The sequence below is a fragment of the Pelodiscus sinensis genome, chromosome 17 (assembly GCF_049634645.1).
Source record: "Pelodiscus sinensis isolate JC-2024 chromosome 17, ASM4963464v1, whole genome shotgun sequence".
Taxonomy (NCBI): Eukaryota; Metazoa; Chordata; order Testudines; family Trionychidae; genus Pelodiscus; species Pelodiscus sinensis.
The window spans coordinates 17,548,048-17,560,379 of NC_134727.1; the positions used below are offsets into that span (position 1 = coordinate 17,548,048).

General features: G+C 39.2%; 1 protein-coding gene across 3 annotated transcripts in view; it reads left to right on the top strand.

The window, feature by feature from the left end:
- UBTD2 (ubiquitin domain containing 2) overlaps positions 1 to 9,950 on the top strand; it is a 137,487-nt gene extending 127,537 nt beyond the window's left edge. For all 3 annotated transcript variants that reach the window (XM_075900251.1, XM_075900250.1, XM_075900252.1), the window contains one exon: positions 226 to 9,950. In XM_075900251.1, coding sequence (XP_075756366.1) covers positions 226 to 623 — 398 coding nt within the window. In that variant the 3' untranslated portion in view covers positions 624 to 9,950. The remainder of the gene's footprint in view (positions 1 to 225) is intronic.
- Positions 9,951 to 12,332: the final 2,382 nt, after the last annotated feature.

Consider the following 12,332-nt stretch of genomic DNA (forward strand, 5'->3'; position numbering starts at 1 on the left):
GTTCTTATTGTAGTGGACACCACCCAGTGACTTGGGAGAAAAAGGATTTTAACTTTCAGGCTTATAGTAAAGTAAACCTCTACTCAAAATTTTGTCATTTTAATCACATGCATATAATGCTGTCTGCCATTTTTCTAACAGGAATAAATATTTAAAGACGTTGCCACTAGTTTGATTTCAGTGTAAAATGCATTTATTTATACTATTTTTTCCTGTCTCCCAAAGGTGCTCTTACAGAGTGCTATGATGAACTGGGCAACAGGTACCAGCTTCCAGTTTACTGCCTGGCCCCACCTATCAATATGATAGAGGAAAAGGGAGACCTGGAGACTCTAGATATTCCTGATCCACCACCCAATTCTGGGCATGAATGCCAGCTTCGCTTGCGCCTCTCAACTGGCAAAGACCTCAAACTTATGGTCCGCAGTATGGACACAGTATATCACATGAAGAGGCGATTGTATACAGTGGAAGGAGTCGAGCCCAGCAGCCAGCGCTGGTTCTTCTCGGGCAGGCCACTCGCAGACAAAATGAAACTGGAGGAGCTGAAAATCCCGAAGGATTATGTAGTGCAAGTCATTGTGAGCCAGCCCTTAGCAAATCCAACTCCAGTGGAAAACTGATTCTGCTTGCTTATGGATTCTCCATTCCTCCTCCTCTATCACATCGGATTATTTTCACTGCTCTTATTTTTTCTGATAATTGATTGGCTCCAAGAAATGACTAGCAAAAATTCCATCTGTGATGGAGATCTGCAGAAACAAAACACAAATGTAAGATGACCCTTGGGATTTGCCCAATCTGATGTTTCTTAATATCACAAAAAGAAACACATGGCAAAGTCAATGAAAGTTGTGTGCAAGGCAGAAGTCTGTCATTTAAACAATGACATCCTGTTATGATGCTTAGAACTGTAGGTGGAGTATTGATCCATGAAGAAAGCACTTTAAAAAAAAAGAGAAAAAAAATAAACCAAATTATAGTACTTCATGAAATCGGCACCACTTACAGTTCAAGACATGTAGCTGTTCTGGTAGATCCACCTTGCTAGGTACCTATGATGATTGTTTTGGTTTAATTCATGTGCTGTATCAGATTACTCCTGTGGTATAGTGAATCTTATCCAGAGAGAGATGGACTGAATTCATCCAGAGAGATGGACTGAAGATCAGATATTGTAGTGTTCTATCAATGCTGTGTTCCATCCCAAATGTGGCTCAGTGTTCAGACCAACCTGTTTTAACACATTCCAAGATGGTGATAAATGGGCTTGTACCATTTTGAGGCTTCAGTGTTTGGTAAATACTGCCTTTGGGAGCATTAGGCAATAATTTAGGAAATCTGTACACATTTTAAAAAATCATTTATGTACTGTACTGTAAAGTTACTTGCTACAATGTTGACTTTTGCTGCCGTTTTCTCTGTCATTGGCACCTGAGTATGTGCCTACTAAAATACTGTACCCATCTTGACCTGTAAAACAGACTATTAACAAAAGTCTAGCTAATTACAAGAGGGACACTGATACAGGAATAAAAAACAAACGCACAACATTTATCAGTTGACCTTGCTATACCAGCCTACAATATTTCCACATACTCAGTTACACCCAAGTATGATTGAATGCAATTTTCCCCTTGCTGAATTCTCCAAGGGTGCACACGATGGAAAATCATAGAAAGTAGACTATAAATCACACTACGTTCAGTTGTTCAGGACCTCTGTTTCCATTCATAGGGACATTTCATGAATCTGTGTTGGAGGACTTGGTCGCTTTCAACACATTCACTGTAATGCATCTGGAGCTTAGGATATAGTCACCAGGTTTAATATCTGACACTTTCCCTTCAGAATATAAAAGGGTCCTTTTTTCTGGAAACAGCCACTTCTGTTGCAGTGTCTTTTGGTAGTTTTTCACCTAACAAAAGAATTAATGGGGTAATGTTGAAAAAAGTAGTATAATTGAGGAGTTACGGCCATGTTAAAAGAAACTGATCTAGTTCCTTTGGCTGCTCAGGATCTCTTGGAGTCCGGGGTATAGGGTATATCCATCTCCGAAGCTATGTCCCTCATTCCTATTATAAACACATTTGATTTTAGTTTTTCAGTCCTCATGCACTCAAATTATGCATTTCCTACCAAACCCCTGGTTTTGCCTATTCAGACATGGCTCATTGTATTGCTTTCTACCATATCTAAATCTAAAATTGCCCAGAATGACTTTTATTCCACTGATAGTGGAGTCACTATTGTAGCAGGGACACTTTCAAACTTGAGTGAAGAGAGCTACTTTAATTCTGTACAACTTAGTGGGGAGGGTTGTTTACTTTATGAATATCAGTATAAAATTGGAACTAGCACAGTTCATTTGAAATTCCCAGCTCACGAGGCTTTCCATATCACTCTAACCTTTTTAATCTGTTTGCTGGCTAGGTGGCACACTTGGTTTAGTACACTACTCTTTCATTTTTGGAAGTTCATATTTGATACCAAATCATGCAGGAGCTTTACTTTTATCATTGTCCCCATGTTGCATGCCACAAAACTACAGTGCTACTTGGCACAACTCGCTGTCAGATCTACTCAAGGTAGGCTGACACCTAGTAAAATAATAAGTGCAATAACAGGTTTGTATATATGGTGGAAGCCATATTATTTAGTTCCTCATTTTTGCAAGCATCAAATGGACTTCTACATTGTTCTGTTAAAAAGGGCAAAATTTTTGCTTAATCCCTGACTTGCATAGAGCCTTTGGATTTTTTCATAAAGAGTGTTACATTTGCAAAAATCTGAATTTTAAAGACAAAATCCAGCTAATGTGCAGTGATTCTTTTGCATCTTCAAGGGGAAAATAATACTGGATTTCTGCACTACCACCTTAAACATCTCATGGATTTTCACTGTTCAAATGGTGCCTGGTAAGACTAGATTGTTTTGTTTTATAAAATAAATGTTATACTTTATCTAAGCAACACATAGTCATTTCATACCTGGAGCAGCATGTCATGTTAAACTTATACATTTTTGTTTTAAACTGTGTTTATGATGGGGTTGTTCTAGAATCAATTCTGGAAAAGTGTTTGTGGGAGGAGCGGGGAGTTACAGCTGTAAATAAACAAAGCTGTAAACAAAGAAACAAAGTACGATACATGAGTTTGTATCTCTCAATATCCTTTTATAGAATACCTTTCCAGAGCTCATTTGAGGTGTTTTATTAAATATTTTTTATATTATAGGTTTCTGACAAATAACTGAAATGAATTTTCAGACCTACTTTGAAAAAGCATCACCTGTAGTATGCTATACTGTAACATGTAACAGGTTTATGTCAAGCATTTTGATGGAGAGAGAAGGCTATCTAAAGGATTTTGAATTGACCCATCATGCACATAGGGGTGAGCATTGCTGGATTTGATCACCCATGGGGCCGTTGAATAGAAAACATACTTGCCTTCCTCTCTCCCTTCCTGTAAGCACAAATCTCAAAATTAAGCAATCAATTTTTTTAAAGGTGAAAGTGATCCCCATCTTGATAAACTGATAACTTTATTTTTTGAATATAGAATATATAATTGGAAACAAAAAAAATCATAAGATCCATATTAATGAAGAATAATGCTTCTAACAAGGAGGTCATTTCTGAAAATACGCATGTCTGTGTTCATGCTGATGAATGTATGGTAAGTGGCTATATGCATTCAATGAACACTCTTTTCCCATTTATCTATAAACGACCATGTTTTGTTTTCTTTCAAGATCCCCAGCTATAAAAACAGAAATGAACAGGACAACGATCTACCGCAAACAAACTTACACCATTTCCACAGGACTCAATGGGAATTCTGTGCTTGCATCCCAAAGCAAAGTCAGGGCTAATGTGTAGCATTAGGATAAAGGCATGAGATACCTTTCTGGGGCAAGAAGAAGGAAAAGCAGAACTTTGTGGGTTGATTTGGATTTGCAAAGTCTGACTAGAGAATGCAGCTTCATGGCCATGCTATCCTCCCCTCGCAATTGCAGTAAAAAAGTCCAGTAAGGCGCAGGGCTGAGTTACTGATGGCCACAAACTCTAAGCAATTTTTGTTCATCTCTGAAGGAAAGAAGCATGAGCCCATGCTGTTCTATGCTTTTTTATTTGAAAATGTGTACTCAGATTCAGTATGGCCTTTGTGCTACGGACAAGTTTCCAATGTAGCGTTCATTGTCTTATAGATTGGCCACCGCATCACTATGCAGTATCTTCAGACAGGAGTGTACTATTTGGGAGTATTTTGATAATGTATACACAAAAGGTCACATAATCAAGTGAGGCGTAATAGGGTAAACTTTTCATTAGCTCCATAGACCTTGTGTGTGTCACTCTTAATTAGCTATGGCCAAGAAGTGATGTTAGTAGAATATATTTTTACTTTCTTATGTCAGTGACATGTCTCTTTAACGCAGAGCTGCGAAGACTTTTATGCTTGTTATTGTAAAGGTGTCCCTGATACCTGACCCAGAAGTAAGGGACTGGCTAAAGTCTACACTCTAAAAACAGCTTTAATGGCAGAGAATCCGCAACACTACTATAGTCTGGGGAAAATTACCAGAAATGAGAAATATTGTATTACTAACTGTTACAAAGTCAGGGTTAGATTATCCATTAGGCACAATGCCTAGGGCCTACAAAAAGGTAAGAGCCTAAAAGAATTCATAATTAACTCGAAAATAAGAAAACTGCTAAATCAAACTTAAAATGTTCTATCTTTAGTCAACAAACAGCATACAAAGAAGTGCAAAGTTATACCTCATGAGTCAAAGCACCCTCACAGTATGTGCAATGCTTTGGGTTACCCACTGTGATGCTTTGGGGTTCAAGCTAGCCCCAAAAGAGGTGTTGTAACTGCCTGCCCTGAAGCTCTGGGTCTCTCAAATGCTCTGCTGCTGTGGCTCATAGCCCTGACACCAAGAGCTGGCAGCAAGCATCCAGGTCATATGCCCTGTCTTCTTCTGCCTAGTTACTTTTTTCAGGGTGACCCCAACATCCTTCCAGTGCCAGATTTCTTCAAAACAGTCTGCCCTGTAGCGTCCAGCCTTCTTTTTTGAACACTTGCAGAAGTTAGGTGTTCTTTTAAAGAGACAATACACTGCAGCTGATTTACATAACTGGGGTTGGCAAATGTTCCACTTTAGTCAAAGTGCTGAGTTGGCTTATGGTAAAAGTAAAACAGTGGGTTTTTTTGTTTGTTTGTTTTTTTAACTAAAGGTCATAGGTGTAAATGATATCAAATAAAAAGAATGGAGATACAAATGGTTACAAATCAACAAAAGTAAAACAATGCTTCTAAGATGAAAATTTACATTAATCAGCTAAAGCTCTTGTTCAAGATGGTTTTACTATTTACAGCAACTTCTCCAATGTGACTTACTGTTCCAGCCAGGATCCGCTCTTACAGAATCAAAGTGCTGGTTTTATTGGTCCTTAAGAGAGAGAAAGATTTTGGGTTCTCTCCCCTTTCTTTTTATACTCCAGTAATCCTTTGAAATGCATTCTTTGAGAAGTGAACCCAAACAAAGCATCTCTGTTGCTGGGGGATAGATGCTCTGCTGTTTTCCCAACATTCACCTACCCTGTCTCAAGGGGGAGGAAGGCTTCCTGTTGCAGTCTCCATTCTTGTTATGATTAAGTGATCGCCTGTCCCCACTTGCTCTCCCGATGGCTTTGTTCACCTTGCATGTAAACGTGCCTTTCTTGATCTTTGATCACGCCTTCTTATTTTAGAATGAAGTACCATGAATTGCTTACATGGTACGTCACTTTCAAGAGCAAAAATTAAAGTGGGCAGTATTAGGCATATACTCAATAGGGCATTACTCCCTTATATTGTGTATATATAATCTAATTTAAAGGCCTACAATTATGAGAGTGCCTAGGCCCCTGTGAAGATCTTAATTCGGCCCAGCGTACAAAGTATTTTCTTTTACAAAAGGAACAAGCGGTCACACTTTCTCGTTGTATGTAACTTTGAATTATGTTTCTACTATGTTAGATCTTTGTCCATTATATTTTGTTAATGTCGTCTACAGAAAACCCTATTTGAGACAGTAAAATTACAAAAACAATTCAACTTCCTACTTAAAACCAGAAATCTCTACTTTTCTGCATCTGGAAAATATTTGGAAAACTAAGTGATATTAGAGTGCTGTGTAATTTTTTTTCATAGTGATTGGGTGGCTAAAGGTACTGTGTAAAAATAAACCACCTCCCTTTGCCTTTCTCAAAGTTGCATCCGTTGATTTAGTATGGGAGAAAAAGCAATCAGGATTAATACTGATGTGACAAAACAACAGTCAGTTTACATCATAATGTTCAATTAAATTAATGACCTATTAATGATATAATATCACTAATATCTGATATGCTTCTGCATATATATGCATTGTTAATAAAAATGCATTTGTTTGATGCAACGGTGGGTTGCTTTTTAACAATGGAATTTTGAAAGCCTTTTAGCTGCATAGAAACATAGAATTGGATGGGACCTCGGAGGTCATAGAGTCCAGTCCCCTGCCCTCACGGCAGGACCAAGCACTGTCTAGATCATCCCTGATAGGTGTCTGTCTAACCTGCTCTTAAATATCGCCAGTAATGGAGATTCCACAACCCCTCTAGGTAAAATTAGTCCGGTGTTTAACCACTCTGACAGGAAGTTTTTCCTAATGTCCAACCTAAATCTCCCTTGCTGCAATTTAAGTCCATTGCTTCTTGACCTAACATTGGAGATCAGGGAGAACAATTTTTCTCCCTTCTCCTTGTAACACCCTTTTAGATACTTGACAACTGCTATCATGTTCCCTCTGAGTCTTCTCTTTTCTAAACTAAACAAGTCCCCAGATCTTTCAGTATTCCCTCATAGGTCATGTTTATAGACCTTTAATCATTTTTGTTGCTCTTCTCTGAACCTTCTCCAATTTCTCCGCATCTTTCTTGAAATGTGCCTGGAACCTGACACACAGACCAATTAAGGCCTAATCAGTGCAGAGTAGAGCGGAAGAATGACTTCTCGTGTCTTGCTCACAACACTCCTGTTAATGCATCCCAGAATCATATGTGCTTTTTTTTTTTGCAAGTGTCACACTGTTGACTCATATTTAGCTTGTGGTCCACTATGACCCTCTAAATCCCTTTCAGCAGTTCTCCTTCCTAGACAGTCACTTCCGATTCTGTATGTGTGAAATTAATTGTTCCTTCCTAAGTGGAGTACTTTGCTTTTGTCCTTATTAAACTTCATCCTATTTACCTCAGACTATTTATCTCTAGTTTGTTCAGATCATTTTGAATTATGACCCTGTCCTCCAAAGCAGTTGCAACCCCTCCCAGTTTGGTATCATCTGCAAACTTAATAAGCATACTCTCTATGCCATCATCTAAATCATTGATGAAGATATTGAACAGAACCAGTCCCAAAATAGGCCCTGTAGAACCCCACTTGTTATGCCCTTCTAGCATGATTGTGAACCGTTAATAACCATTCTTTGAGAAATGCTACCCAGCCAGTTATGCACCCACCTTATAGTAGCCCCATGTAGGCTGCATTTCCCTAATTAATTGATAAGAAGGTCATGCGAGACCATATCAAATGCCTTACTAAAGTCTAGTATGCCTGCTTGTTGTCAAATTAAATGAGTGTTATAAATGTGTCCATCATTCTATTCATTGATGCAAATCCTAAAGTTACATTTATGAATCTTGATTTATATTGTGCAGAATCTTTCATACATCATTGTAAATATATAGTTAAAGACCCTACATCTTATGCAGAGAAGATGTTTACATTTTTAATCTTTTATAAAGAACATAACTCTTTTTCAAATGTCCTCTTCACTTTATAGATGCATGTCAAGTGTTTAAAATGGAAATAATTTCCATTCACGAAAAAAGTTTCCTTTGTTTTCCACTGACACTGACTGCAGGCCTGCTTGTGAATGTTGGACATCAGACATTCTTTTGGAATAGATTGTGTGCAAGCTCGTCGCCAGTGGCAAGGAAAACCACTGCCCCAGGGCCTGGAGCTTGCCACGGCCTGGAGCTTGCCACCACCAATATTGCGACAGCAGTGGCACCTGGAGCACCACATGGTGCACTCCTGATGGTTCAGGGTTAGGGGGAGAGGAAGAGGGGACATGGTCAGGAAGGTGCTACTGAATGGGCTCCCCAGTCCATCCCTTTCTGCCCAAGGTCCCCATCCTCCCCCTACCCGATAGTGTGTTCTTAAAAGGGAGGTCTAAAGAACTTGCTTTCAGAAACAGAGTGAATTCCATGCACTTGGCAAACGTTTTAAAAAAGGAAGAAATCCATTTCGGGCCAAATCAGTACCCCATAAAACTTCATGTCCTCGGAAGTCCAATGAGTTAAAACAAACAATCTCTTCAATAACGTTGCTTCTCTTTTGTCCCAGAATAGATGATATCGTACTGTTGCATTTGCAATTACAACATTCAGTCCATACAAATCCATCTGTTTAAAACCGTTTCATTTTCATAAAGCATTTTTAGTTGCTTCTTTCTGCATATGGCTCTTCTCCTTTGACATTTCATCATTTTCAACAAATATTCCCTAGTGGTATGGATGCCACTTCCTGCTCATAGGACATGGTGTACCATCCATGATAACTCTAGGGCTATAGTTCTCCTTCCAAAGGAGAAACATAGTAGTGCTTATGTCACTTAGCTTACAAAAGTCAAATAGTTTGAAGACAGGGTTTTTTAATCAGCTGAGCTTCTTACTGTGGACTTTGAAACTCTTACTAAATATAGCCACTGGACTATCCATGACAAAATGTGTTCCTGTACTTTTGAGCAGGACCTTTTGTTAGGTATCTATCCAATGGAATGCTGTATTTGTACATTTAAACACGAAGACCAATGAATCAGAACCATGTGGCAAACTGGTAACTTAAAATCCTGACTCTTGCCTTAAATTGTGTTCACCTGGAACTCTATAAAATCAAGTTTTGTTAACTTTAATTCTGTTTTTTTTCCCCTGGCAATTTGAATCTAGCCAAAGACTGGGGACAATTTAAGCAAATTTAAAACAAATAAAATCTCAGTTGATTAAAGTAATCAACTTTTGTTGTTGTTTTTTTCATATCAAAGATCCTATTTGTGCCTCTCTTCTCCAAGTCCGGGGAATGTCTAGAAAATGGAGATGGCTTTGAGCAATGAATGCAATAGTCTGCACTAGTTAGTCGGAAGAATGTAAGACACTTCATTTTCATGTCTTATGTGCAAGGGACTTGGATTTATGTTCTCTTTGCCTCATGGTAGTGACTTCCAAAGATGGCTGGTACCATCAAATTTGTACTTCTTGAAATATCTTCACTTTTATGGTAAATCTTTTTTATGCCGTTTGTGTGCCATGTATCAAAGAAATAGTCATATTATGTAGGATGAGGTGCTAGATAATTTGGTTCTGATGCAGACAAATATGATTCCAACAGCTATTGAGAGAAGGATGAGGAGATTACAGTCATGTGACTTTCTCCCCTGTTCACCCTGTAACTTTTATAAAATTAAATCTTTTAGAACTGAACATACCAGTTGTGTGAAACTATGCTATTTCCTCCCTGGCTTGTTCAATCCAAATAATTAATTCTTGGCCTATCTGGAGATGCTGTGAACATTGGGTTCCATTAAGATGCATTGTATATTTTTATGTTGTACCTCTGTTATTTGATTGACATTGCAGTAGTGTGCACACATTTTTTAATCAATTGCAAAGCACAAGTAGGTTGTCTTTAAACTTAAATTATGTGAATTTTTTACATAGTTAGACATCTATAACATTGAAAGCAAAATGTCATAAATTTATATGAGTCAAACTTCTGTACAAAACTTCTTGTATTAAAAAAGCAAAAAAAAACAATTTCTTTTTTCTGGATTTAAAAATAAAATTAATACTGGAAACATCATGCCTTAAGAAACAAACAGAGTTGTTTTTCTCTTTTTAAGTCATTTGAACGTAATTTAACACTCAGCTGTATTTCTTCAATCTTTTTTATTGTACTTTTCCCCATGAGAGGTTAAGATGTTCAGATTATAAAAACAATGTGTATCATTCATTGGCATCTGTCACACTGTTGTCTGTCAGGATTATTGTAAAATAGGGTATGCAATCAATGGAAGAATCCGGGTCTCTCAGGAGTGGGGTAGGGAACCAAATGTCATGTTTTTCTAACACCCACATAATATTACTCACACATTCTGGTTTTGTGGGCTTTAAGGACCGGGTGGGGGAGAAATGTTAAGTAATTTATTTGTGAAGCCTTTTAATATTAAGTGAAATGTTAGATGGATCTCTTAGGGCAAGTCTACATGATACTTTAGTGCACACAAGAAGAGAGTAAATTTAAATATGCAACAGCATGTCGTGCACTAACTGGCCTGTGTGGACCCACTGGCACTCACTAAAAATTTCTTAATGCATATTAATTTAGTCCTATTTCAAACAGTATTACACTGTGTGCGCTAGCAGGGCCCCCACAAGCCAGTTAGTGTACATTAGAATTTGCACCCCTCTAGCGTGAACTAATGCACCATGTAAAGAAACCTTTCATTTGGCCCATTTATATATGGGCTCTTTTAAAATTATGACAAAGCCACACACAACTTGTCACTAGCATCTAGAAGTCCAGTGTGGAAAAAGAGTTTTAGGTCTACATTTACAACTGCTATCCCATCCAACAGGAAAGTGAATTTCAAGTCAGAGGTGCACACAAGTTGAAATGCCTCAGATGGTACCACCTACAGCAGTGGTGGGCAGCCTGTGGCGCACCAGGGTTCCCATGTGCGGCCTGCATGCCCCCTCTTTGCTCCCTTCCCCTGTACGTCTCATGTACTGAAGACCCCACGCTTACCTCCTACTCCCCCACCTTCCCAGCATTTCTGGAGCGCCATGAATCAGCCATTGTTTGCGGCGTGCGAGCTCTGAGCGGAAAGGGGTGTATATCGGTTGAGTCATGGTACTCTGGAAGTGCTGAGAAGGGAGTGGGGGGGGGGCCAATGATGGGATGCCTTTGGAGAGGAGGGGACGAGGCTAGGCAGGGATTTGATATTGTAAAGTGTAAATGTTTTGGGGAGGTTTAATTTGAAGTTGATGATAGTTCTATTAATATATGAACGATTAAAGCATTTCTACATGTTTTGAAATATTCAGCATGCCCTGTATCAATGTATTTAATCTTATTCTTGATTAGTGCACATGACTGATTTCAATCTTGTGACCCACTGAGACAAAGGAAGGCCACTCATGCAACTCACTCACTAGCCTTGGTTGCTCATCGCTGGCCTTCAGACACAAAGCAGTGGGCTGTAATGTTTGTTCACTCCTAGTAGCATTTAGCTTGTGTATGTAAGAGACTAGACTAATGTAAACCACCATCTTTTTGCAACAGCTCTGATTTTATGGTCCAGGTATAATTTATGGCTGCTACACGTGTCCAACATATTCCATCCAACACTCCTAATGAGTATGGAGTAAGTGTCCTATTTGCATTTGTGAATGTTTTCTTTTTTATTTAACTACTCAGCTATATCCCACTCTAGCAGATTACATCATTTATTAGCAATGGCACAACAGTGGTTACCTGCAGTAGACGTTCACCATACTGTACTGGTCAGATTCCATCAGGGTAATCATGTTCTGCCTGCCAGCACTTCCAAGATTTGGATATTGCATTTTTCCCTTTTGCTCCTAAGCACTTATGTAGTGGGACTGCGGGCTGGATCAAAGGCTGACAGTTTGCTCCAAATGGGTCTGTGACAGACTGCTGGCTAAGCCAGAGCTCTGCCACAGTAGCCAGGTTAAGGGGAAAAAGCTAAGCAAGCCCAGGCTGGCAAGGTTATCAGAAGCAGCTGTGGGGCGCACAGCAGGGGGGCTATATAAGACAGAGGAAGGAAGCCAGGGGAAGGAGGAGTAAGGACCCAGGGTGTGGCTCAGTGTGCCCCTAGGTGGAGAGAGAGAGGAGTTGGCTGTCTGGACTGTAAATGCGGCGAGGAGTCCTGTGGCACCTTATAGACTAACTGAAGTGTAGGAGCATAAACTTTCGTGGGCAAAGACCCACTTCGTCAGATGCATGCCGCTTTTGCAGATTCAGACTAACACGGCTACCCCTCTGATACTGGACTGTAAATGTTGTAAATAGAAGGTGGTAGGACCCTACAATAAAGGCACAGGTATTTGCATCAGAAGGCTTGTGACAGATTTGTGGACCAGCCCAAGGGGCCTGAGCAGGGACTCTGCTTCAGGATCACATTACCATGGTAAGTGAATTCCTATGTCGAAGGCTTGATTA